The sequence below is a fragment of the Pelophylax lessonae genome, assembly GCF_965119305.1.
Source record: "Pelophylax lessonae genome assembly, chromosome: 1".
NCBI classification, from domain to species: Eukaryota; Metazoa; Chordata; class Amphibia; order Anura; family Ranidae; genus Pelophylax; species Pelophylax lessonae.
The window spans coordinates 514,455,923-514,483,262 of NC_138768.1; the positions used below are offsets into that span (position 1 = coordinate 514,455,923).

The window sequence follows — 27,340 nt, forward strand, 5'->3', positions numbered from 1 at the left end:
TCTATGGGGGAATCGGATGAGAACAGGCCGTCTGTCCGCTCTCATCCGATCCGCCAGACAGATGGAAAATAGGGTTTCCATCCATCCGGTTTTGACGGATCAGATCGGATGTCAGCGGACATGTCTCTGCTGACATCCGATGCCCCATAGAGATGCATGGGGCATCCGTTCAGATCCGCCTGAAAAATGGACAGGCGGATCTGAACGGACTCCCTGTGTGAAAGGGGCCTAAAAGTACCATTCAACTCCAGTTTGTATATGATGAACACTGATGCTAATTAGACTGTTGATTGCCACCTAAAACAAGTTGCTAGCAGGCTTCAGTGGGCTTTCAACAAACTTGAAGTGCTGGGGCCTCTCCTGCATACATATCAAACTTTGTTATGGAGCTGAGGTGATCTACAGTACACAGGGCTGATTTATACAGACAGCTGGGGAGCAGCAAAACTGGTGGTTGATCTGCATTTTTACTGCCCCCTGACTGCGCACCTAAATTCTGCAATGCTGGCTGCGAGGGGTTGTACTAATTTCCAATAACGCAATGCTTTGTGACGTGGCACAAATATACAGTATGCCACTTTTGGCAAGCAGTACTGCCAAATAACTGATGCAAGTGAATAGGCCTGCACCCCAAAAATCTTTTAAGTTTACATATTTGCCAATTTACTAGGATATCCTAAAGCATTTAGGAGGTGAATGTTAAATAACATATACAATGCCTTTAGAAAAAAGAAATATTGAACGTAGTATCATATTTGACAAAATTAAAAGAGGAAACATTCCACTGAACTCAACAACCATATCAATTCTGCAAAACCTATTTACTATAAGCTGACACATTTAAAGCCTTTTAAAAACTAAATTAAGATTACAAAATTGAGACCGATTAGTATGCAATGGCAGTCCCTATATTCTTTCCATATTCTTTTAGAAAAGGCTTACTTTAAATGCTCTTATTCACATGGAACGAGCATTAGTTTCTGGATTTTCCATGCTATTTATCTGCTAATGCACATTTTTCTTTTTAATATGAAGGTCAGCTGATCTAAATGAACTCCTTTACCAATCTGAAATGTGTGGCGCAAGTAATAAGCTGATTAATTAAAGTAGAATTTGATTAGAAAAAGCAAACCGCTTTTAAATCTTCCACTACAGACATGCATTTTTTAAATGAAATTTTGAATTAAACCCTCCTGAAATTACACTTTTATTACTTATAAATGCCATGAAGTGTTTTAAAAATGAGCATCAGAGCCAAAACATCTTTAATTGAATATCAAAATCATAATCACTTTTTAAATAATGGGAAAGTATTAAATAAAATTAACCAGCGAAAAAAGAAACAAATTTATTTCACTGCTTTGTAAATAGGCTCTTAAGTAACATTATTGCAACAAGCCTCACTTTCTGTCGTTGCTAAGACAAATAGCATCATAAACCAGATTAGTAAAAGCATGGCTAACCCCAAGAATAAATATATATTATATTCTAGTTTACCAATCTTTAGTTGTGGTATTTTTATTAGCTATGTTTTTCAGTCTTTTTCCTTTTTTTCAACTAGTCATCCTGCAAATAACACACTTCCTGTCCTAGAGTGACAATGATTACTCACTGCACTGTACTATCTATGAAGGGAGCAAGACTATAGAACCCTTCCTTTTATTCTCTAGTCTATAACATGAGGGGAGTTGTTCTGTAGCTATTAAAGTGGTTGTAAAGTCACTATGTTGGAAAATCAGGAAATCCGTGATAGTCGTGAATTAGACTTGCTGGAGTTGGCAGATATTGTGGATATACTGTTTTAAGCATGAAGCTCCAACAGTCCACTCTATAATTGGTGCATGTGTGTAAAGCCAAGCCATGGAAGACCCACCTGGATGAAATTCATGAACCTGAGTAACATGTAGAAATAAGTGTTCTCTGCTTGGAGAGTTTCCAAAAGTAAAGTGAGGGGCACAGTGGCATACTGAACACAGCCTGGTAGGTCTGCCTTATTTACAGCTGAGACCAGAGGGGGGTTTTGCTAGAGGCCCAAGCAGCATTTTATGCAAAATTCCCAGTTACACCAGAGTCCAAGAAGGCTTAAGTCCACAAACTGTTCTTTTGGAAAGAACTGCATGGGGAAAGTGACCTTCACTGAATGGAGAAAGTACAGAGCAGGAGATGACATCCATAATGATGAGGTGGCTGTTGGTGCAGATACAACATCCAAAGTAAGAGTATTATTATTATTATTATTATTATATAGTATTTATATAGCGCTGACAGTTTACGCAGTGCTTTACAACTTGAGGGTAGACAGTACAAATACAATACACTTTAATACAGTAGGAATCAGAGCTGCTCGTTAGAGCTTACAATCTAAGAGGGACGGTCAAGAGATACAAGAGGTGATAACTGTGGGGGATGGGCTGATGGAGAAAATAAGAGTACAGTTGTTAGGTGGTTGCCAGATAGGTTTCTCTGAAGAGATGTGTTTTCAGGGATTGTCTGAAATTAGACAAAGTTGGAGATAGTCAGACAGATGGGGTAGAGCATTCCAGAGGATGGGAGAAGTCCTGGAGGCGAGCATGGGAAGTGGTTACAAGGGAGCTAGAGAACAGGAGGTCCTGGGAGGAACGAAGAGAATGAGTTGGTTGGTATTGTGAGACCAGATTACTGATGTAGCTGGGCGCCAAGTTATGGATGGCTTTGTAGGTTATGGTTAGTAACTTGAATTTAATTCGTTGGTTGAGTGGCAGCCAATGGATAGATTGGCAAAGAGGGGTTTGCAAGGTGGATGAGCCTGGCAGCAGCGTTCATGATGGACTTAAGGGGGGATAGTCTTTTTAAAGGTAAGCCAATGAGAATGGAGTTGCAGTAATCGGGACGAGAGATTACCAGGGAGTGGATTAGAAGCTTTGTGGCATCGTTGGTTAGGAAGGGACGTATCTTGGAGATGTTGCGGAGGTTGAGGCGGCAAGCTTTGGACAGTGAATGGATGTGTGGCTAAAAGGATAGTTCAGAGTCCAGGATTATACCTAGGACCTTGGCATGGGTGGACGGGTTGATAGTTGTGCCATTGATGTTGACAGAGAAATCAGGGGAAGAGGACCGTGGGGGAGGAAATATCATGAGCTCGGTTTTGGATAGGCTGAGTTTGAGGAAGTGATGTGACATCCAGGCTGATATGTCTGTTAGTAAGCTGGTGATGCGTGAGGAGAGTGAAGAAGTGAGCTGAGGGGTGGAGAGATAGATTTGGGTGTCATCAGCGTAGAGATGATATTGAAAGCCATGGGAGGCAATCAGCTGACCCAGGGAGGAGGTGTAGATTGAGAAAAGGAGTGGTCCAAGGACAGAACCTTGGGGGACCCTGACAGAGAAAGGAAGAGGAGAGGAGGTAGTATAGTTGTAAGTAGCACTGAAGGTACGTTGGGATAGGTAGGATGAGAACCAGTGAAGAGTACGGTCACGGAGGCCAAAGGAGTGGAGTTTTTTGAGGAGGAGGGGTGGTCTACTGTGTCAAAGGCAGCAGAAAGGTCCAGGAAGAGTAGTACAGAATAGTGTCCATTGGTGTTAGCTGTTAGTAGGTCGTTTGTAAGTTTAAAGAGAGCAGTTTCAGTGGAATGTTGAGGGCGAAATCCAGACTGAAGGGGATCAAGAAGATTGTTCTTAGTCAGATGGTCACTCAGTTGGTTGTAGAGGTTGAAGATGTGAGTTAGAGAATGCAGAATGAGACGGTGAGCGTCTGGGCCTGTCTGCAGCTAGAACCTAGATGCGGAGACCGAGAGCTGAATTTAGTTGCTTGAAAGTATCAAAGATCTTATCCAAATTCACCATATTGTTTTAGACTACTAAAACAGGTCTTGTTGAAAGGTGTCAGTGGAATCTTTGGCCTGATCAAACTGTAGCAGAGTTAAGAGACCCTGTGTGTAGTACAGGGTCTAAAGGAGTTTCTGGGTGTTCACCAGAGACCCCTCAAAGGATAATGGGCTTTTGCTGTGAATGGCTCCCAGATCAGTTACACTCAGAGTGGCAAAAGCTGACAGAAGGCAAAAACAAAGCACAAAGGTACAACATTTCTGGACAAAGGTCGGGTCAAACTTGCAAAAGCTGGGAGCAAGCAGAGAAAAAAACAGACAGAGGTCATAAACAGTTATCAGAACTGGAAGAAAGATCAGGAGTACAGAAGCCTGGAACCAGATACTTAGGGAGGTTTTTGCTCAGGCAACTCCCAAGTGCACCAAGCAGGTTAAAATATCTTTCCTGGACATGGCTTCAGAGAAAGTATCTAGCAGCCATTGTCGGTAGGAACCAGCAGGGGGTAAAGCAAATACATCTGCAAACGTGGATTCAGAAAGACACACAGCAGTTTTAAGGGGTTTAAAAAGCTGTTACACAGATGAACGAGAATCAAGTATGGGACCTAGGTGCAAAACAGCAGGCTGATCAGCATAAACAGCTGCAGACAGAGACATAGATTTTATTCTGAAAACTGTGACATAGAGAAGTTCACTGTTAAGGTTTACATACACGTTAAGAACTATTATCCAGAATGGATATACACACTGATTTTTCTTTGGAAACATTTACATACTGCCAAATGCGTGACCATTCATGAAAAGGAGAATGGTCTCTCTGAATGATACAAAAGACACTAGTATGCATTACTGCCCAATAAAACAGTTTTTTAGATGAATGCACATTTTGCCAAGTGCAACATCTTAAGAGGAGTGTAAACTGGTCCTGAAGGTGGGAGAGGGCATTAAAAAAAAGTAGAATGCATGAGTAGTAAAATGCATGAGGACACGAGGTCATACAATGCGTTTCGAGAAGAAGAGATTTAACCTCAGGCTATGCAGGGGGTTCTTTACTGTAAGGGCTACAAGACCGTGGAATTCCCTGCCACAAATGGTATTAACTGCGGGGAGTATGGCTACTTTTAAAAGACTCTTGGACATACATCTCAAGGATCGAAACATTCAGGGGTATGAAAAATGAATACGCCCACACACACCTACACAGGTTGAACTGGATGGACTATAGTCTTTATTCAACCTCACCTACTATGTAACTATGTTTTTATTTCAGTAAATGAACATAGCAACCACTTAAAAAAGCAACAACAAAGCCAACTCTGAACTGAAATAAAGTTAAAATTTGACTTAAAAAAAAAAATCTAACAATTAGTACAAAGGCATTTTGTAATGTTAATGAAAATATTCCTGGTTCTTTGATTAGGTTCACACTTTGTGATTTTACACATGTAGGCCGACACACTACAATGCACAACAAGATGATTCCCATATTTTCTATGTCACTTGCTGTTTTTCTTAACAGCACTGAGCTACAAGTTGAAAATTACTTTTAGAATATATGATTTAGCTATCTCTTTGCTTCTGGCACAAAGGGATAAAGAAATACAAAAAATCATCTTTTGTTCTCTTTTTATTTTAAGCCTAAAGAATTGTTACTATGAAACAGAAGCTGGAGCCCAAAAGTGTGGGACCCTTGAAAGATGAAGATTTTGTCCCCTGGAATGGAATTACATTAAACAGGTGTCTGGCCCTTGCTGCCATTGCAGCTCTTCTGAGCGTTGGATTTCAAGTTCTTCAAGGTAGGACTAGAAAACTGTTTACATTCGTATGTCTTCCAATGGTGACACTGGACTAATGTTAAAGGTGCAGCTTGAAAGATATAAAAGGACAGCACAGATCTTATACGTAGACTGTGGAATGTCAGTTCCTTAGCTGTAGCAATGTTTGAAAACTGACAAGCTCATAGAGATTGCATGCTTCAAGGATAGTCCTGTACAGACAGGTGAGGAACATTGCTGTTTTTGCAAAGTTCTGTTTCTATTTTATGAAAACTAGTGGAAAGCCTGCAGTGCTCATTCAGATGAATGTGTTTAAAACAGTATAAAAACAAAAATGTATTCAGTTGCAGCTTTCTAATTCTTAGGCTTTGTGTACAGGGGAAAACCACGTTTGAAAAGTTCTCCTGAATGCTGGAACTCGACAGCAAGTAACCGACGGTTAAAAACATCCGTTTTGCCACGTTTACATGCCGCGTTTAGCGGCGTTTGCATTTAGTAGCATTTTTACATTGTAATGGTGAGAAATGTATCCCCATTGAAAACACCTATAAACGAAACACATATAAACCTGAGTTACCACGTTTAGACGCGTTTGCACGCTGTTACAAGCATTTGGCAATGTTTGCCAATAAACTTCCGTCTGAACGCACTTTTTTGCTTTAAAAAAAAATGCCACTAATCTCAACTGCCTCTAAACTACTATAAACATTTCAGTGTACATTTACAGATAGGATAACACAGAGGAGAGTTCAGGGGCTGCTGAAAAAAAAACACCCAACTGCTCCTAAACATCTGTTTATCAGCAGCAGTGGAAATGAGGCCTTAGATGTGGTGGTTTGCTTTTTTCCCTTAATTTTCTTTAACCACTTAAGCCCCGGAGGATTTGGCTGCTCAAAGACCAGGGCCTATTTTGCGATTCGGCACTGCGTGAATTTAACGGACAATTGCACGGTCGTGCGACGCTATACCCAAATGAAATCGACGTCTTTTTTCCCACAAACAGGGCTTTCTTTTGGTGGTATTTGATCACCTGTGTGATTTTTATTTTTTGCGCTATAAACAAAAAAAGAGCGTCAATTTTGAAAAAATAACAATATTTTTCACATTTTTTTATATGAACTTCCCCAAAAAAATGTAAAAATCGAAATTGTTTAACATTTTAGGCCAATTTGTTTTCTGCTACATATTTTTGGTAAAAAAAATCGCAATAAGCGTATTTTGGTTGGTTTGCGCAAAAGTTATTGCGTTTACTAACTAAGGGAAAGATTTATGTCATTTTTATTGTTCTTTTTTTTAAACTAGTAATGGCAGCGATCTGCGTTTTTTTTTTTTTTTTTTTTTGCGGGACTGCGACATTGCGGCGGACAGATCGGACCCCTGACTAACATTTTTGACACTTTTGGGGGTACCAGTGACATTACTACAGTAATCAGTGCTATACATATGCACTGTTACTGTAAAAATGACACTGGCAGGGAAGGGGCTAACTTTATTAGAGATCCAGGGGTTAAGTGTGTCCCTAGGGGCGTGCTTCTAACTGTCAAGGGGCGTGGCTTTTGATGTAACCACAGAGACATACGATCCTACATAGCAGGATCGTATGATCTCTGCAGTTACACCAGGGAGAATGACAGGCGGCTTTGTTTACATCGGCCGCCTGCCTTTCTCCCTCTCCAGCAGGAGATCGCGAGTGACCGGCGGACATTGGAGCCGCCAGTCACTCGCGCGGGGATCTCTGTGAACGAGCGGGGGCGGGAGCGCGCCTCCGGCGATGCGCGCTCGCCCCCTATTGGCTCGTGGGCGAGTGACGTACCGATACATCACTTTGCCCAGGAGGGGCTGACCGCCGCAGTATATGTACTTGCGGCGGTCGGCAAGTGGTTAACAGACCAGACTGGCCAGCAAAAGTTAGACAAACCTCTTAACGCTGACGGGGGTGCTTACAATGGTCATCTTTTATTCATGTACATAAATCCTTTATGCCAAAAAAAGAGAAAAAAATGTTGCTGTGACAGCTAAACAAATGTTAGCTGGAGTTCAGCTTGAATTTGTCCATTTGAATCTGCTAGTGCATCTAACAATACCCTCTCCCTAGATTGACAATGCAGCCATCCAAAGGTAACTCTTCCATCCAGTGTGGAGAGACCCTAAGACAGAAAGTGCATTATTGGTCAGATCACCAGGTGAAAAAAAGGGGGGGAAAGACCTACAAAAGAAAATGAATAGAGTTACAAAATGTAATCACTTCAGCCTTCAGTAATCCAGATATCCCTGACTGTCTTGACTACATCAACAAATTTGTTGTTTAAATTGAGGGATATGGCTGACAACAGCACATTAGGCTGTTGCCATTCTTCGGTTTTCAGAACAAATTTAATCTTCCGGCCTCTCCTTCCTAAAGCTTTCTACAGATGTGACCCTATACACAGTCCCTTACGAGAGATCTTATTTTTGCTTTTATTTAACTCCTTTTGAAAGAATACATTTAGAAGGCCCTTCTAGAAAAGCCTTGACCTCTGACATATATCAAAGGCTAGCTATTATATTGGGTAGCCATTTCCTAAACACTTGTACAAACTGAAATGGCAAGCGTTCCTGGGCTGGGAACTCTCCATGGAAACCAGGCAAGCCCACAAAAGCTCAATATGTATGGGCTATAAGGAAAGCTCTTATAAAATACTGTTGTTGTGGTATTATACTCCAGAGATTCTTTACACTATCAATCCCTGAGTTCCTAGGGACCTAGGGAAGATTCTTAAAAAACTGATGACACATACAGTGGATATAAAAATTCTCCACACCCCGTGGATATAAAAATTCTCCACACCCCTGTTAAAATGTCAGGTTTCTGTGATATAAAATTTGAGATAAAAATTGAGACAAAGATAAATCATTTCAGAACTTTTTCACCTTTAATGTGACCTATAAACTGTGCAACAAACTGAAATATTTTAGGTGGAGGCAAGTAAATATGGTTGCATAAGTGTGCACACCTTTAAACTAATACTTTGTTGAAGCACCTTTTGATTTTATTACAGCACTCAGTCTTTTTGGGTATGAGTCTATCAGCATGGCACATCTTGACTTGGAAATATTTGCGAGGGCATCTCCTGTGCACAGCCCTCTTCAGATCATCCCACAGATTTTCAATCGGTTTCAGGCCTGGGCTCTGGCTGGACCATTCCAAAACTTTAATCTTCTTCTGGTGAAGCCATTCCTTTGTTGATTTGGATGTATACTTTGGGTCGTTGCCATGCTGAAAGATAAAGTTCCTCTTCATGTTCAGCTTTCTAGCAGAAGCCTGAAGGTTTTGTGCCAATATTGACTGTTATTTGGAACTGTTCATAATTCCCTCTACTTTGACTAAGGCCTCTGTTCCAGCTGAAGAAAAAAGCCCCAAAGCATGATGCTGCCACCACCATGCTTTGCTGTGGGTATGGTGTTCTTTTGATGATGTGCAGTGTTGTTTTTGCGCCAAACATATCTTTTGGAATTCTCGCCAAAAAGTTCAATCTTGGTTTCATCAGACCATAACACATTTTCCCACATGCTTTTGGGAGACTTCAGATGCATTTTTGCAAAATTTAGCTGGGCTTGGATGTTTTGCTTCATAAGAAAAGGCATCCGTCTTGCTACTCTACCCCATAACCCAGACATATGAAGAATACTACAGGTGATTGTGGTCACATGTACCACACAGTCAGTACTTGCCAGATATTCCTGCAGCTCCTTTAATGTTGTTTTAGGCCTCTTGGCAGCCTCCCTGACCAGTTTTCTTCTTGTCTTCATCAACTTTGGAGGGACATCGAGTTCTTGGTAATGTCACTGTTGTGCCATATTTTCTCTACTTGATTATTACTGTCTTCACTGTGTTTCATGGTATGTCTAATGCCTTGGAAATTCTTTTGTACCCTTCTCCTGACTGATACCTTTTAACAATGAGATCCCTGTGATGCTTTGGAAGCTGTCTGTGGTTCATGGCTTTTGCTGTAGGATGTGACTAAGGCTGACCATACATTATACAATTTTCTTATATAGTTTTCCTTTTGACTTACCAAAACCATATAATATGAGGTCAAACCTAAACACTTTAAATTTATATGCAATCAGGCAGGTCCTTTTTACTACAGAGTTGAAGGTAAATCTAAAGGAAATTAAATAAGAAAATCGTATAATGTATGGCCAGCCTAAGAAAATGTCAGGAAAGACCTACTTGAACAGCTGAACTTTATTTGGGGTTAATCAAAGGCACTTTAAATGATAGCAGGTGTGTACTGTCTCCTATTTAACATAAGTTTGAATGCAATTGCTTAATTCTGAACACAACTACATCCCTAGTTATAAGAGGGTGTGCACACTTATGCAATCACATTATTTTAGTTTTTTATTTTTACTCCCCTCCTAAAAGTTTTCAGTTTGTTTTTTTAATTGAGTTGTAGAGTTTATAGGTCACATTAAAGGTGAAAAAAGTTCTGAAATGATTTATCCTTGTCTCATTTTTTTTTCACATCACAGAAACCTGACATTTTAACCATGGTGTTTATATCCATTGTATTTTTACGGTGTCTATATGTTTAATCACCGCCAGGTGGAAACCAACATTACCCCCAACAATTTGTGATATACAAGCATTGTGATATACAGCATGTTAGAGAGGTGAGATCTATGGAATACCTCGCAGGTAGATTACATCACACTCTAACACAGTTTTCCACCATTGAGGACTTCTGGGACAATTATCTAACAACAAGTAGCTCCTAATTATGTTGGGTTGGAATACACTGATTGTCTTCTCTTTCTTCTACTGGGATCTGGTACCCTGTTTCCTTTTTGTTCTTGGTACATACTTTTCTCTTGCTATTCTATTTGCTTCTACCTAGTGGTATTCCATAATAATCTCCTACCTTTTGTGTATTTACATACTACTGAACAGTTTGATATGTACTGAGGGTATCAAAGTAGCTATTTAGCTACCTACCCCAGCCGATATTTTTGTTGTACTGGTTTCAGGTTTTCAATATTACATGGTGTAAACAGTTGCATAAAAAAAATTACCAAAAAAAAAAATTTGCAGGTAAATAATAGTTAAAGGAAGAAGGGGAAGAATTAGTTAAATTAGGGCTGATTGGTGTAAAATAAAGGGTGAAATAAAGACACATTTAAAAAAAAAAAGTTTTTCCTTTTTTTTATGTTTTTGGGTTTATTACCACTTTATTCCAGGGGAAAATTATATTTGGGATTTCATTATTTGTTTTTGCATATACAGCCACTTTCCTTTGGCCTTCATTAATTAGGCTATTGTGTTCCTTATGCTAAGTCATTTTAACCTGTAAATATGTCAAATCCTGCCAAATTTCTGTAAAAATAGCATATTTTTGCAGAAGAAATACATCTAATCATTTCTGTGCTACAGCTTGCATCTGATAGGTGTCGGTAAAACTGAATGCATGTACATTCGTCTACATTTAGCCAGTAGAGTAAAAACTGAAAAGAAAATTGTTACTTTTATAAATAACACTACTGCTTTTATTTAATATTATGCAACCTAGAATCTGTTGACTCTGATGACCTGGCTGAACCAGAGAATGACATATGGACATCACCTGAGTCAAATGACCAGCAGGTAAAACTAAAGTTGGGGGGAAGGGGGAGCATTTTCAAAACTGGAGCAGACAGATTTTGGGGCAAAATAGAAATTGGGTGGAAAGTGTGTATCTGTGTCTAAAATTCTGGCACCATCCCCTGGGGATACGTAATGTGTAAATGTATCAAGTCTGACAGGGAGAGGGAATGGGGAAAGAAAAAAAAAGAGGGGGAGCAATGGGAAGAAGAGGGGGAAACCCTGCAGGCGAAGAAAATGGGATTTTTAAATTGTGCCCAAAAATATCAGGGAAAAAAAAAACTAAAAGGTATGTACATTTTATTAAATAATACACAAAAAATTGTTAAAAACCACCACTTATGTATGACATATCATAAGTGTTACACATAGGATTACACATCATACCGTTGGATGGAGCAACGCGTTTCGCTCACAATACATTAACACAGATACATTTACACAGATTTTGGGGCAGTTGGGAATGGCAACCAATTATCTTCTATCTTGAGCTGTTCAAGATTCTGGCTGCTCTTTTTTTAATACATTCCTCATATATATATATATATATATATAATATATATATATATATATATATATATATATATATGTATATATATATATATATATATATATATATATATATATATATATATATATATATATATATATATATATATATGTATATATATATATATATATATGTTTAGGATGATTGTCAAACCTGCTATAACTCCAATTGATGTGAGTGGGCATATATATATATATATATATATATATATATATATATATATATATATATATATTAATTTATTTTTTTTATTTTTTTCTGGTTAATATCATCTTTCGACACAGTTACATATAAATTATTCTTGTCAGTGGAACATAAACTCCTTCCCTCATATTTCCGCTATAACTGGAAGACAGCAGTTTACTATTTCCAGTATATGAAGGGACCGTATTCCAGCCATATCTGCATAATAGTGAAATCTCTGAGTAGGTAGTGTACCTTTTTTATCTTTGGTACATGATTATTTACAGTTTACACTTAGATTACCCCACTAGAATTATTCATACAATTTGGAAACGTTATAGCCCTAACCCTATTAGAAGCTCCTTTTTCCAAGTACCATCTATTCAATCAATTTGTAAAAGCTCTCTTGAAATAAAAGGCTTAAATTTCACTATCCATAAACAAATGAAGTTCTTCCTCCTGATGTCTCCTCCAAGGCCTTCATGATGCAGTAAGGCTTTTAACTTTACCAGTGAATCATCACAAATCTCAAAACATTAAAGTGTATCTAAACCTAAAATGTAATATATTGCAGCTTACCACTTTGCAGATGGGGTGGCTACTTTGGTTTGCTGTTTTCAAGCTGGGAAAAATTTTAGCAAGAACAGAAAATACCTGTTGCTCTCTTTAGAAAAAAGGTGTCCTTGTCATATCCCGTAAGCTCAAAAGACAGAAAAACTTTAACTCTCTTTTATCAACTACTCATTCCATCAGTCAACCATGTAATTAATGGGGATGAGCAAAGACAAAATCCAGGCTATGTGAAAACTATGGCTACTTCCATAGATACAATGGAGAAGCGAGCGTAGACGGAAAGGGTTCAGAAAGTATTATTCACAGTGTTATCAGGTGAAAAGAAAGGGGAAACATAAAACTAGCCACCAGGATCAGTAAGCTGTAATATTAAAGAGGAATTAAACCCTACTATCCTTTGTAGCTAAGAAACCTGTCATCTTAGCCTTTGCTTGATCTACATTTGCCATAGTGCTACACATGTGATTGGTTTTGACACCTGCCATTTGTTGGCTTATCGATTCCATTGGGAGCACAAGCAACTGTGACCGCTGTCATTTACACCAGCCTTTCTCAACCTTTTCAACACAGAGGAGCCCTTAAAATAAATTTCTGGTCTCTGGGAACCGCTGCTAAAAATTAAAAATCTACAACTCATGACACATTACTGTGACAGTCAGTGGGAAGAATGCTCCTTACTCTTGTCATCATTGGGAAGAATTACCCCCTTACAGATAGCTAAAAGGAACAATGGTTTTATTGGAAACCTATCTGAGAGGCAGAAATTGCCCATTGCTCAAGGAACCCCTAGCAACCTCTGGAGGAACCCTGGTTGAGAACCCCTGATTTACAGGATGCCTTCTATGTAATTGTTTTGGGAAACGGTTAATAAATTGAGAAACCAGACATATTGCAGGACTTTTTTTTAGATCTGATCTCTTAGCAAATTACACACCACGTTTAAATAAAACAAATCTGTTTGTCACATCGAATCACACATTGTTAACATTTTTATATTAAAAAAAAAAAAAACAACAATGTATAGCACCAAATATATACAACTTATTACCATCACACCCTACAGAAGCGAAGCCCAAATGCTTGTTTGTTTAACCACTTGCCGACCGCCTAACGACTATTTACTGCGGCACTCAGGCAGTGTGATTGTGACTTGAGTTAGCGCTAGCAAGTTAGTTTCTGTCCCAAGGAGGTTTAGGGTCCCCGCCACCCCCCAATAAAGATTTAACCCCCTGTTCACCCCCAGTTAACCCCTACACCCCCTGTCACAACACACACTGTATACAGTATATAGCAGTTTCCTATATAACTGTATCAGTGTGACTTGTGACCAGGTTTAGTGCTTGTGGCCGTTCCTTTTAGGCTTAGGACACCCGCCACCCCCCCAATAAAGATTTAACCCCCTGATCCCCCCCTGATCACCCCCAGGAAAACCCCTTCCCCCCTGTCACATTGCACACTAAATATACAGGTAATATAGTGGTTTTCTGTATTTTGTATTAGTGTGATTGTGACTTGAGTTAGCGCTAGCGAGTTAGTTTCTGTCCCAAGGAGGTTTAGGGTTCCCGCCACCCCCAATAAAGATTTAACCCCCTGATCACCCCCAGTTAACCCCTACACCCCCTGTCACAACACACACTGTATACAGTATATAGCAGTTTCCTATATAACTGTATTAGTGTGACTTGTGACCAGGTTTAGCGCTTGTGGCCGTTCCTTTTAGGGTTAGGATACCCGCCACCCCCCCAATAAAGATTGAACCCCCTGAGCCCCCCGATCACCTCCAGTTATCCCCTTCCCCCCTGTCACATTGCACACTATACACAGGTAAAATAGTGTTTTTCTGTATATCTGTGATAGTGGGATTGTGACTTCAGTTAGCGCTAGCGAGTACATTTCTGTCCCAAGTAGGTTTAGGGTCCCCGCCACCCCCCACCCCCCACCCCCCCCCAATAAAGATAAACCCCGTGATCCCCCAGTTAACCCCTTCATTGCCCTGTCACAGTGTCACTTTTATAGTGTACAGTTTTTTTTCTGATCACTATTATTAATGTCACAGAGGACATTAGTTAGTGTTAGCGTCAGTCTAGGATAGCGCAGATCCCTGGCGCATAGTTAGAAATATTAGTTAACCCCTTGATTACCACATACACACACATACACACGCATACACCTCCATTACTAGTATAGTGTTTGAACAGATCAATATCTGATCTGATCAGAACAATACTAGTGTCCCCAATAGTTTAGGGTTCCCAAAACGCGGTGTTTGCACGGTCAGCACTGATTCCTGCCAGCAGCTGCGTTTAGCCTCTCCGCCCAGCCCACCCCACCCCATCCAGGCAAATGTAGTAATCAATAGATTACTGTCACTTCCAAAAAACACAAAACCGCTGTGTTATCAGAGTCAGGCCTGATCCCTGCTAGCATTAGCAGTTTTTTTTGGTAGCGGTTGAAATAGTCCTTGACAACCAGGTGCTTTTTTACCTGTGAGTCACACCTGTAAATTTAGTTGCTAAAATGACCAAACGGTGGTACAGTAGTGCAGAGGCCTACAGTATACTGACCATGTCAGATGAGAGCTATGGGGAAGCCTCACTAGCAGAATCAGGGTCAGTATACGAACCTGAAGAGAGCAGTGGCTCCCTGACAGACAGCTCTGACGACGGATGGGTCCCTGTTAGAACCAGGCGTACCCGACCCCATTCTGGAGTTGAAGAGGTGCAGAGATCGCAGCGTGCTCATATGGAGCAGAGTGTTGGTACTAGTGCTGCTCAGCCTTCTGGTGATCTGGCGAGCACCAGCAGCCTAGTACACCCTGGACCTAGAACAATTAGCAATGCAGTATCACTTGGTGATGTGGCGAGTCCCATAAGTGCAGTTGAAGCTGGTGCGGTGGCTAGCACAAGTAGTGGCCCGCAGCCACCGCGTATTCGAAGACAGGTCCGTAGAGCCCATAGTGCCCTCCCTGATGCGCTGGCATATCCTGATTGGCAGCCCACTGTTACTACAGCGCCCGTACTTCCCCCATTCACTGGCCAACCTGGAATCCACATGGAAACATCCAATTTTACTCGCCTGAATTTTTATGAGCTGTTTTTCATGGTAGATCTTTTCAGATCTATTGTGGACCAAATAAATTTATACGCTGGTCAATTCATCGCCGCCAACCCAAATTCGCCCCTTGCCAGAAAGTTCGGCTGGAAACCTGTAACGGTTTCCGAGTTTAAGACTTTTCTGGGCCTTTCCCTCAACATGGGCATAACCAAAAAGAGTGAATTGCGGTTATATTGGTCCACTAGCCCAATTCACCATATGCGCGTGTACTCTGCTTCCATGTCCAGGGCGAGATACGAGCAAATTCTGCTGTTTATGCATTTCAACGACAATTAATTCTGTCGTCCTCGGGGAGACCCTGAATATGACCTGCTCCACAAAACTCGGCCCCTCGTAAACCACTTCAATCAGCGGTTTGCAGCCTTGTTTACCCCCCAACAAGTTGTCTGCGTTGATGAGCCCCTGATTAAGTTTACTGGCCGCCTTGCTATGAAACAGTATCTCCCCAGCAAGCGTGCCAGATACGGGGTCAAGCTGTATAAGCTGTGTGACAGTTCCACAGGCTATACAGTTAGTTTCCAGGTTTACGAGGAAAAAGATAGCTCTGTGGAGCCCCCCAACTGCCCAGACTACATAGGGAGCAGCGGAAAGATAATTTGGGACTTGGTGTCACCCTTATCCAGAAAGGGGGTACCATTTGTACGTGGACAATTTTTACACAAGCGTGCCACTTTTTAGTCACCTGCTAGAATTACAAATTGGCGCATGTGGCACCGTGCGACCTAATCGCCGGGTCTTCCCCCAACAGCTTGTAAATTCCCGTCTTAGAGAGAGCCTGCTTGAAAACGGACAAATTGCTTGCAGTGAAGTGGAGGGATACACAGAATGTTTTCGTTCTGTCCTCCCTTCACTCAGACTCGACAGTCCAAATTACTACGGCAACTGGTGTTATGGAGAAACCCCTCTGTGTCCACGACTATAACCTTAATATGGGAGGGGTGGACCTTAATGATCAGCTTTTGACGCCTTACTTAGTTACCCGTAAAGCCAGACGCTAGTACAAAAAAGTGTCTATTTATTTCAACTGGCTATGCTGAACGCCTTTGTACTATACAGAGCATCAGGATAAACTGGATCCTTCTGAGAATTCCAGGAAGAGATCATCAATGCCTACCTGTACCCAGGAGGTGTTCCTGCCCAACATCACCTTCCAGATGCAGTGAGCCGGCTGCATGAGAGGCATTTTTCACATGTCCTCCCGAGTACCCCTACCCAAAGACACCCCCCAAAGAAGATGTTGTGTCTGTAGCAGGCGCAGATTTAGGCGTGACACCTACTATTATTGTCGCACCTGTTCTGACCAACCTGGTCTCTGCATCGGGGAATGTTTTGAGCGCTACCACACACTAGTGGAGTTTTAGTGTAGGGTACAGCATGACACAGTGTAGGGCACACTAACACAGGGTCTCGAAAGATGTTAGATGGCTATCGACATTTTGAGAGACCCTAACCTGGAAACTTGCAGTTCAGAAAAAAAAAGTGTAAAAAAAAAATACAAAAAAAAGTGTAAAAAACAAAAACAAAAAAAATATAAAATAAAAAAGCCAAAAACAGTTGTCGTTTTGAGTTATTTATCTGTTCTTCTACTCTTCCTACTGTACTTTTACTGTACTTTGTTTTTCATTCTTTTGTTAACCTGTTTGCCTTGCAGGTACACTCATCAGCTGCCACACTGATTTTATATATTTTGACAGAAACAGCGTTTGCGCTCAGCATATATGGATACCTTGATGGCAGCCACTGCAGTTAAAATACCATTAGGTATACGTGGAATTTTGTCATGTATACCCACCATTAAGAAGTGGGTTTGGATGTTTGGGCAGTTAATGGTGGGTATACTACACAATTTTCTTGCAGAGATTTCTGTTAGGCTCTCTTTTTTTCATTCAGCACACAGGCTGCATGAAAGCAAACAGGCTGCATGAGTAAAAAAAGAAAAACCTACATTATATGCCAAACAAGGACCAGCAATGTACTGGCACGTTGCTGGACCTTGAGTGGTTATACCAGGAAGATGCCTCCAGATTTAGGCATCATCTTGGTATCGTTTTTTACAGCCAGCGGTCGGCTTACATGTAAAAGCAATCCTAGCAGATAATTGGCCGCTAGACTGCTTTTACAAGCAGTGGGAGGGGACTACCCCCCCCCTCGTGCCACCTTTTCTCGGGCTCTCCTGTCCCACCGGTTAACCCGAGAGTGCAGCCGGTGGTTCAATTATCTAACCATAGAGCTGATTGGAGACGAGAATGGCTCCAATCATCTCTATGGCCTAAGATACCGGAAGCTACGAGCATTTCATGACTTCTGTTTCGCCAGAAATAAACAGCGCCATTGGAAAATTGGGAAAGCATTTTATCACACCAATTTTGGTGTGGTCAGATGCGTTAAGGTCAGAGGAGAGATCTAGAGTCTAAAAGACCCCAATTTTTTTAAAAAAAGAGTACCTGTCACTACAGAATGCTATCATAGGGGATATTTAAATTCATTGTGATAACAAATAAAATGATTTAAAATAAAAATGAAAGGAAAAGTGTCAAAATAACATAAAAAAGCTAAATAAATGTAAAAAAAAATCAAGCCCCCCTGTCCCTCCATGCTTGCGCGCAAAGGCGCACTCAAGCGCTGGTCTCATGTCCTATGTAAACCGCAATTGCAGCATGCGTGTGAGGTATCGCCGCAAACAGGTCGAGGGCAGTAATTCTTGCAGTAGACCTCCTCTGTAAGTCTAAAGTGGTAACCTGTAAAGACTTTTAAAGGCTTTTAAAAATGTACTTTGTCACAAAGTTTTGGAAATTGAAAAAAGAGGAAAAAAAATGCATTTTCCTTTTTTTTTCTTCATTTTCCAAAATAAATGAGAGCTGCAAAGTACTCAGCATGCCTCTCAGCAAATATCTTGGGGTGTCTGCTTTCCAAAATGGGGTCATTTGGGGGGTTGTGCTATCCTGAATTTTCAGGGCCTCAGAAACTGTGATAGGTAGTGAGGAGTAAAATCAAAAATGTACGTCATTAGAAAACCTGAAGGTGGTGATTGGTTTTTGGGGTCCCGTACACAGCTAGGCTCCCAAAAAGTCTCACACGTGGTATCCCTGTACTTAGGAGAAGCAGCAGAATGTATTTTGGGGTCTTTTGGGGGGTTTTGTGGTATCTTGACATTTCAGGGCCTCCTAAACCATGATAGGTAGTGAGAAAATGCAATGAAAAATGTACGCCCTTTAAAATTCTGAAGGTGGTGATTGGAGAAGCAGCAGAATATATTTTGGGGTGTAATTACACATATATCCATGGCATGCGTGAGCAATATATCATTTCAATGATAACTTTGTGTTAAAAAAAAAAAATTTTTTTTAGTCATTTTTCAAACCCCTGTGACAAAAAAATGAAATATTCAATGAGCTCAACATGCATCTCAGGACATTCCTTAGGATGTCTACTTTCCAAAAAGTGGTAATTTGGGGGGGGGGGGGGGGTTTGTACTGCCCTGCCATTTTAGCACTTCATGAAATGAGATAGGCAGTCAAAGTAAAAGCTGCATAAATTCCAGTATTTACACCATAGTTTGTAGATGCTATAACTTTTGCGCAAACCAATATAAAAACGCTCATTGATATTTTTTTTGTCAAAGACATGTAGCTAAATACATTTTGGCCAAAATATATGACATAAATTGAGTATATTGGATATTTTTTAAAAGACAAAGTTGTAAATGTAATTTTTTCTCAAAATTTTCGCTCTTTTTTTATTAATATCGCAAAAAATAAAAAGCGCAGAGGTGATCAAATACCACCAAAAGAAAGCTCTGTTTGTGGGAAAAAAGGACATAAATTTCGTTTGGGTACAGCATTGCATGACCACGCAATTGTCAGTTAAAATCACGCAGTGCCAATTTGAAAAAAGGGGTCTCAACTTTGAGCAGCCAAATCCTCCGGGGCTTAAGTGGTTAAACCGTAAGTATTGTATTTCAAGCCTAGTGATATTTTATTACTGGTAACTTGGTAGATATGGTCTCACATGTTTTGCATATTGCTTCATTGGGATTAGGGTGAAATAGGAAATTGTTGTAAGGCCCCTTTCACACTTGTGCGACCTAAAAATTGCGCGATTTTCCAGTGATTTTGCCACAATTTTTTTGCTGCTTTTTTACCGTGATTTTGACTGGACTTGAAGCAATGCCTATGTCTATGGACCTCAAAACGCATTAAAATCGGCCCAAAGTAGTGCAGGGACTACTTTGAAGTTGTTGTGACTTGAAGTTGTACAGATATGAATGGTACTCGTTGGAAATCATGGAGTACGACTTGTCATGTGACTTTGCAGTCCCAAATCGCAGGACAAGTCGCACACGTGTGAAAGGGGCCTAATGCTTATTGATGTTATTAAGATTCCATGTGTCAGTCTAGGGCACAAGGGACCACAACACCCATAAGGGCCACTGGCAGGAGAGGTGCAAAAGACAACTATAAAGGTAAAGTAATTGCTGGGCAGATAGATTGTCATAGACCTAAAGTCTATGACTAAACCCAGCACCCTGCATTCACTATATCTGGTCACAGTACACAGAACATGGAAACGCAATCGTTTTAGTAAATATACATTTCTAAATACCTTTTTTCATCAGCAGTTAGAGCAAACTTGTCTATAAGTGTCTGGTTAAAACTTGTAGGAGGAGTTTTCATTCTCTCTTGATTGTCCTATGAGGCTGCAGGATCCCTGACCCTCTGTCTGGTCAGTGATGATTGGCCCTGTGCTGATCACATGCACTCTCCCAAGAAAAAAAACAGACTCTCTAGCAATGCACACCAAACTGAGCATTGCAGCTTTCCCCAAGGCTATCTCTATCAGGAGATGATTTGGAGACAGTGGAAAAAGGAGAGGATCCAAGAAGGCAGGATCAAACAGCACTTTTACACAATGCGGAGGATCAACCCCTTAGGTTCCACAGTGAGTATAACAAGTATGCTTTACTGCATATACAGACTGATTTTACTGTTGTGGATTTAGTAACACTTTAAGTAAAGGATGTCCCTTTATAGAAGTAGATCTTTTGATTCAAGCATTTTTGGTGGGACTTTGGAGTCCGAATCTGATACAACTTTTACACGACACTAGACGGACAGTGCTGCTGTCCCCTGGGTGGGTGCTAGACTGTTTTTGCACCCGAGACCAGCTACTTGAACCCCCCCCCCCCCCCCCGAAAATAGAATAAAACTTGAAAGATTTTAAGCTTGGCTTGTGGTTGTGGTGCATTAAAGTTTTACTAAACCCACAACAGTAAAATCAGTCTGTATATGCAATAAAGCATGCTTGTTCTACTCACTGTGGAACCTAAAGGGTTAATTCTCCCCATTGGGTATAAAGGCTGTTTGATCCTGTCTTCTCTGATCTTCCACTGTTTCCCAGCCATTTCCTGATAAGACAGAGCCTTTAGTACATGGAACAAAGGCTGCTTCTGTTTGGAAAATCAATCCTCAACATGGGTGGAAAAGAGGTGAATGGACTTCCATAATCATGCGGAAATACCACGCTGACACAGGGGGCAGCTCTTCTGGATTAGTAGAAGCAACTCCAACTGTTAATGCAAGGAACAAAAAAGGAAGACGCCTCTAAGTGCAGCTGATAATACTTTTATTTTGCACAGGAAGATAAAACACTTACAGAATGAACGGACATAAGCGTCATTGCTCGGGGTCCCTTCCTGACCCTGCGACTCGATCCTCTCAAGCCGTCCAGCAACAGAGTGATGATGAAATGGAGGAACCCAACCAGGGGCAGTGACTTAGTCAACCTGTATTTAAGTGGTTAAAAGGAAACCCATGACAGAATTGAAAAAAAAAAAAAATGTTATGAGGTCCCCCCCCTAAAAACTATACCTGGCCCTTTGGGTATGGTATAGCTTTTAAGGGTGAACTCCATGACAAAATTAAAAAAAAAAAACATGGGGTCCCCCCAAAAATCGATACCAGACACTTATCCAAGCATGCAGCCCAGCAGACCAGGAAAAGAATCTTGATTGTCCTATGAGGCTGCAGGATCCCTGACCCTCTGTCTGGTCAGTGTTGATTGGCCCTGTGCTGATCACATGCACTCTCCCAAGAAAAAAAACAAAGACTCTGTAGCAATACACACCAAACTGAGCATTGCAGCTTTCCCCAAGGCTCTGTTCTATCAGGAGATGATTTGGAGACAGTGGAAAAAGGAGAGGATCCAAGAAGGCAGGATCAAACAGCACTTTTACACAATGCGGAGGATCAACCCCTTAGGTTCCACAGTGAGTATAACAAGTATGCTTTACTGCATATACAGAATGATTTTACTGTTGTGGATTTAGTAACACTAAAACTAGCTTTTTAGGGTGAACTCCGTGCCAAAATTTAAAAAAGAAAACATGGGGTATCCCCAAAAATCCGTACCAAACCCTTAACCGAGCATGCAGCCCAGCAGACCAGGAAAGATTGCCCCCCTCCTGAACCATACCAGGCTGTTTGCCCTCAACATGGGGCGGATGCTTTGGGGTGTCCCCCAAAGCACCTTATCCCCATGTTGATGGGGACAAGGACATCTTCCCAAAAACCATGGGCTATTGTGGTAGGGTTCTGCGGGTGGGGGGGTTTTTCGGAATCTGGAAGCCCGCTTTAACAAGGGGGCCCCCAGATCCTGGCCCCCCATATGTGAATGGGTCAGGGTACATAGTACCCCTACCCATTCACCAAAAAAGTGTCAAAAAGTAAGAACCACAGGAAACAGTTTTTGAAAAGTCCTTTATAAAAAAATGAGTGTCCCTCGATGTAAATCCATCGTCAATCACGACGCCCACCAAAAAAACGTTTCCGCCTCTTGGGAGGCCTCCGCCTTCTGCCTTCTCTCTGCTTTGAGAGCTCTTATATAGGCAAGGGCAGGGCCACCCAGCTACGTCACCCGGTGGTACCAGCCCTTTTGGCGTCACATGACATTTTTTTTTTTTCGGGTCTGGCGGGCTTTGTGATTGACGATGGATTACAGATTCCGATAAGCCCCCTGCCCGCAGACCCCCGACAACCACAGCCCAGGGTTGTCGGGAAGAGGCCATTGTCCCCATCAACATGGAAACAAGGTGCTTTGTGGTGGGGGGGCAACCCCCCCCTGCCCCAAAGCACCCACCCCTCATGTTGAAGGCATGTGGCCTGGTATGGTTCAGGAGGGGGTGCACTCACTCACCCCGCCTCTTTCCTGGCCTGCCAGGCTGCATGCTTGAATAAGGGTCTGGTATGGATCTTAGGGGGACCCTACATCATTTTTTATTTTTTTTTAATTTGGAGTGGGGTTCCACTTAAAATCCATACCAGACGCGTTTTTTTTTTCATTTTTTTTAATTTTTATCTGCATTGCATTGCCGCGAGCAAGTTTAAAATTACATTTTTTCCTTTAGAAATGTAAGTATTACTGCAGCGGGCTCCATACATTGTAAAGATGCACCACTTTACAGGACCGCCCAGGCACGATATTTAAAGGAATTTTTTATTTTTATTGTTTTACTTTAAGCATCATTAAAATCACTGCTCCTTTAACCACTTGCCGACCAGCCTATATACGGCGGCAGGTTCCCGTGAATACCTGTATGGTGGTTTACGGGAGCAATCCTACGGCCCAGATTGCCGCCAGGCACCTGCGCTCGCTCCCCGTGAAGAGAGAACGGCGGTCTGCTGTTGTAAACACAGCAGACCGTTGTTCTCTCAGGAATCAATGCAGAGCTCCTGTGTTCCTATTTAGGAACACAGGTCTCTGTGTTGATTTCACAAGCTTACCCCCTCCACAGTTAGAAAACACCCCCTAGGCTAACATTTAACCCTTTGATCGCCCCTGGGTAACCCTCTTCCCTGCCAGTGTCATTATTACAGTAACAGTGCATATTTTTAGCACTGATTACTGTAGTAATGTCACTGGTCCCCCCAAAAGTGTCAAAAATGTCAGTTAGGGGTCCAATCTGTCCACCGCAATGTCGCAGTCCTGCTAAAAATCGTTGATCGCCACAATTACTAGTAAAAATAAATAAATAAAAATGACATAAATCTTTCCCCTAGTTTGTAGACGCAAAAACTTTTGCGCAACCCAATCAAAATACGCTTATTGGAATTTTTTTTACCAAAAATATGTAGCAGAATACAAATTGGCCTAAAATGATGAAAAAAAAATTTTTTACATTTTTTTTTGGGCAATGTTATATAGCAGAAAGTGAAAATATTGTTTTTTCTTTTTTTTCCAGAATTTATTTTTTTTTGTTTATAGCACAAAAAAATAAAAATCGCACAGGTGATCAAATACCACCAAAAGAAAGCTCTATTTGTGGGGGAAAAAAAGGACATCAATCTTATTTCGGTACAGAGTCGCACATCCACGCAATTGTCCATTAAAATAAAGCAGTGCCAAATCGCAAAAAATGGCCTGGTCTATCGTTTTTTGTTTTTTTTAATTTGCATTGATAAATGTCCCCCAGGGCAGTACCCAGGTCCCTATACACTTTTTATGGCAATAACTTGCATATATAAGTCTTTTAAAATTAGGAGTTTTGATTTTTCATGTTCGTGTCCCATAGACTTTAATAGAGTTCACTTGTTTGCTAGAACTTTTTCCCTGTTCGAGATGTTCTGCTGCGAACCGAAAAGGGGGTGTTCGGTCCATCCCTAATAATATGCAAAACGTGTTATGTAAGGCCATATCTGCCAAGTGACCAGTAACTGACTATGCCTAGCCTTGGATATATGGATTTGAAATGCAGTACTTATGGTGATTATGTAAACTGGCAATTGGGCTTAGGCTCTGTAAAGATGCAATGATAATAAGTTGTATTTGATTGGTGCTGTACATTGTCGTTTTTATTATTGAAATTTTAACTATGTGTGATTATATGTATTAATAAAGAGATTTGTTTTATTTAAACCTGGTGTGTAATTTGCATATAGGTTACACCTATAATGTCCTACAATATATTTGGTTTCTCAATTTATTTACTCTGTGATGTGATGTGAGTTTTGGTCCTCAGGTTGATCCCTACTTTTTACTGGGAAACCGTTAAATTGATGAGTTCAGTTTCGCTTTAGCATGTAGCGCATATGACATCTGACAGATGTTGTTGGCTCTTTGTTTTACATGGTTGGCACCTCCAACCCTACACAGCAACTGCAACAAGTGTTCTTTGAGGCAGTATTCCCTGAGAATTTTGATCATTTGCTTTTCATATTTTGATCATCACTCTAGTTTATTTTTTTTATATTATGCAATAGAATAAAGTAAATATACTGAAATTATTAAAGTATAACTAAAGGTAAAACTTTTTTTTTTTAGTTTTGGATAAAGTGGAGAGGGATTAAGACATTTGTAAATTTTTATTGCTGTCTGTGCCCCTTTCTAGGCCCTGTTCACATCTGAGCATTTTTCAGCTCGTAAGTCTGAAGCTCTGAAGTCTCAAAACGCCCAACAAGCAAAATCCCATTCATTTCAATGGCCTCAGTTCACATATGAGCGTTTTGTCGCCTGAAGCAAAACCCCTGAAGCTCAAAAAAGTACATGAGCTTCTTTTTTGGCAGATTACAAGGGTGTTTGTTAGATGTCAATGCCTGCCTCCAAACACGTGCGAAAAAAGCCAGAAAAAAACACCTGAAAAAAAGCAAGAAAAAACACCTGAAAAAAGCCCAAAGAAAACGCCTGAAAACGATACGCTCAGGTGTGAATGGAGTCTTAGGGAGAATCACTCTCTCGATTTGTCTTGTTTACCATTATCATTGAAAGTGAAAGTAAAAGAAAAACCCACATTTTGGGTTGTCCCCAGATATGTAATAAGGGGGAATTTTTCTAATGGGGACTCTAGTTCTGGTGAGCTGGGGGTCCCCAAGGATTTCCCTTAATTTGCAGGAAAATCCCCATACTTCCTGTTTGGCTTTGAGACAGGAAGTAAAGAGAAATCTTTGCAATGGGACACAGATGGTGAAAAAAAAATTTTGACAGGGTACCCTCTCTTATTCTGTCCAAAATGGGAAAAAAAAAAAAAAAGTTTTGCTTATAGTTCTACTTTAATGTTTTCCATTTTACCTCTCATATTGACAAAGTATCTCTTTCTCGGCAGTCTGAACCATGGTTTTTTGAAAACTGGTTTGGCTCAAGTACACCAAATTTGCCTGTTATAGAAGAACCAGAAACTACAGAACCAGACATTTCTGAAGTAGAAGAGCTGGAAGAGCCCATAGCTGAAGAATCAGAACTGACTGATGATGAAATAGAAACAAAGACAGAAGCAATATTAGAAGAACCAATAGAAACTGAGAAGCAAGAGGAAAAAAAGGAAAAACAGAAACCAAGTGAACAGTGGGGGTTAAAGCCCAAAGGCAGATATATGGAAGCCAAAGCTATAAAAATCCGAAGAGCTGAAAATGGGTCCCAAAGAAAAGAGGCTTTTCCCTTTAACCTTGCAAAGAAGCCCAAGGATTCAGCTAAGCCTTACCCAGAGGGAAGGGAGAAGCCATATAAAGACACAAAACTTCGGAAAAAATACGAAGAAAGGAAATCTGATTCTCCAAAAAAACAGGAGTATGAGAAGTCTTTCAAAAAGGAAAGAGAGGAGCACAATAAATATTTTAAGCAAGACAAGGGAAAAAAAGAGGATAAAGAATATAAGACACAAAAGCAGTACCATAATGAAAAGGACTATAAGAAAAAGTATGATCCCAGACATCATGGCTGACATTACATGAGCACTACAGGAGCTGGATTAATTGTAGACTTTCCAGTGAATAGTAAATTATTGATCTACTAAATCTTTGTGAGAAAAGGGCATCACTACATGTGTGTGGCAATGGATGTGCAACATGTTTTAAAGGTAATCCACATCCAGTAATAGCTTTAGTTTTGTGTGAACATGTGTGAGCATTTTATTCGAGTCCTTTTATTAAAAGTTTGCACTATCAGATTAGTATGAGTTTTTTACATTTTTAACAGAAAAAAAAACACATTAGACCTGAAACCAAACACATTTTTTTAAAACATAGAAGATGATTTCTTTTAAATCTGACTAAAGCAAAAGGGCCATTTTGATAGTACATTTAATTCGACAAATAAAAAAAATACAATTTGACAACTTTATTAATTATTCTGTCTAAATTTGCTCATTCGACTTCTTTCTAAATTTGTTCATTCGAATTCTGTCTAAATGTGTTCATTCGATAATAAAAATAAATGTTTACTTCTTCTTTGTGTTCAGTTATTAGACACACTAGCTTTTATATAGTTTTAAAAAGTACTCTTATTCCAATGACAGTTTAAAGAATATGTAAACCCAACAATTCATATTCCTGATATGTGCCTGCTATACTTGTAGGAAAAAGTATCCTGTTCTTTTTGTATTGCTTTTGTGTGAAACACCTGGTGTTCCTTTTCAGTCCCTCTGCTTTCCCATTAAAAACTGATCACACTAAGAATGAGAGCACAACATAGTCTGTTTTCTGGCTGTGTTGAAATCTCAGCCTGCTCTCCCTGCACAGCCATTCAATAGGAAGATCAGTGTGCTGCTGTTTCTACTCCCTGAGCTCTCTGAGCTCCTTATGCAGCTGAGAATAGAGGGTATGTGATCGCAAAAAAAAAAAAGAGAAAAAAGTATTTATATATTTTTTTTTTGTTTATGTATACACTAATGTGTTGCCTTTCATTTTTTTTTTTTTTTTTTTTAGAAACTGAATGTTTTTTTTTTTTTTCTTCAAATATT

At 40.4% G+C, this 27,340-nt stretch overlaps 1 protein-coding gene across 1 annotated transcript in view; it reads left to right on the plus strand.

Moving 5' to 3' along the window:
- JSRP1 (junctional sarcoplasmic reticulum protein 1) overlaps positions 1 to 26,579 on the plus strand; it is a 169,156-nt gene extending 142,577 nt beyond the window's left edge. The window contains exons 4-6 of the mRNA XM_082247442.1: positions 5,438 to 5,596; positions 11,125 to 11,198; positions 25,709 to 26,579. Of these exons, the coding sequence (XP_082103568.1) occupies positions 5,455 to 5,596; positions 11,125 to 11,198; positions 25,709 to 26,323 (831 nt within the window). The 5' untranslated portion in view covers positions 5,438 to 5,454 and the 3' untranslated portion in view covers positions 26,324 to 26,579. The remainder of the gene's footprint in view (positions 1 to 5,437; positions 5,597 to 11,124; positions 11,199 to 25,708) is intronic.
- The last annotated feature ends 761 nt before the right edge of the window (positions 26,580 to 27,340 follow it).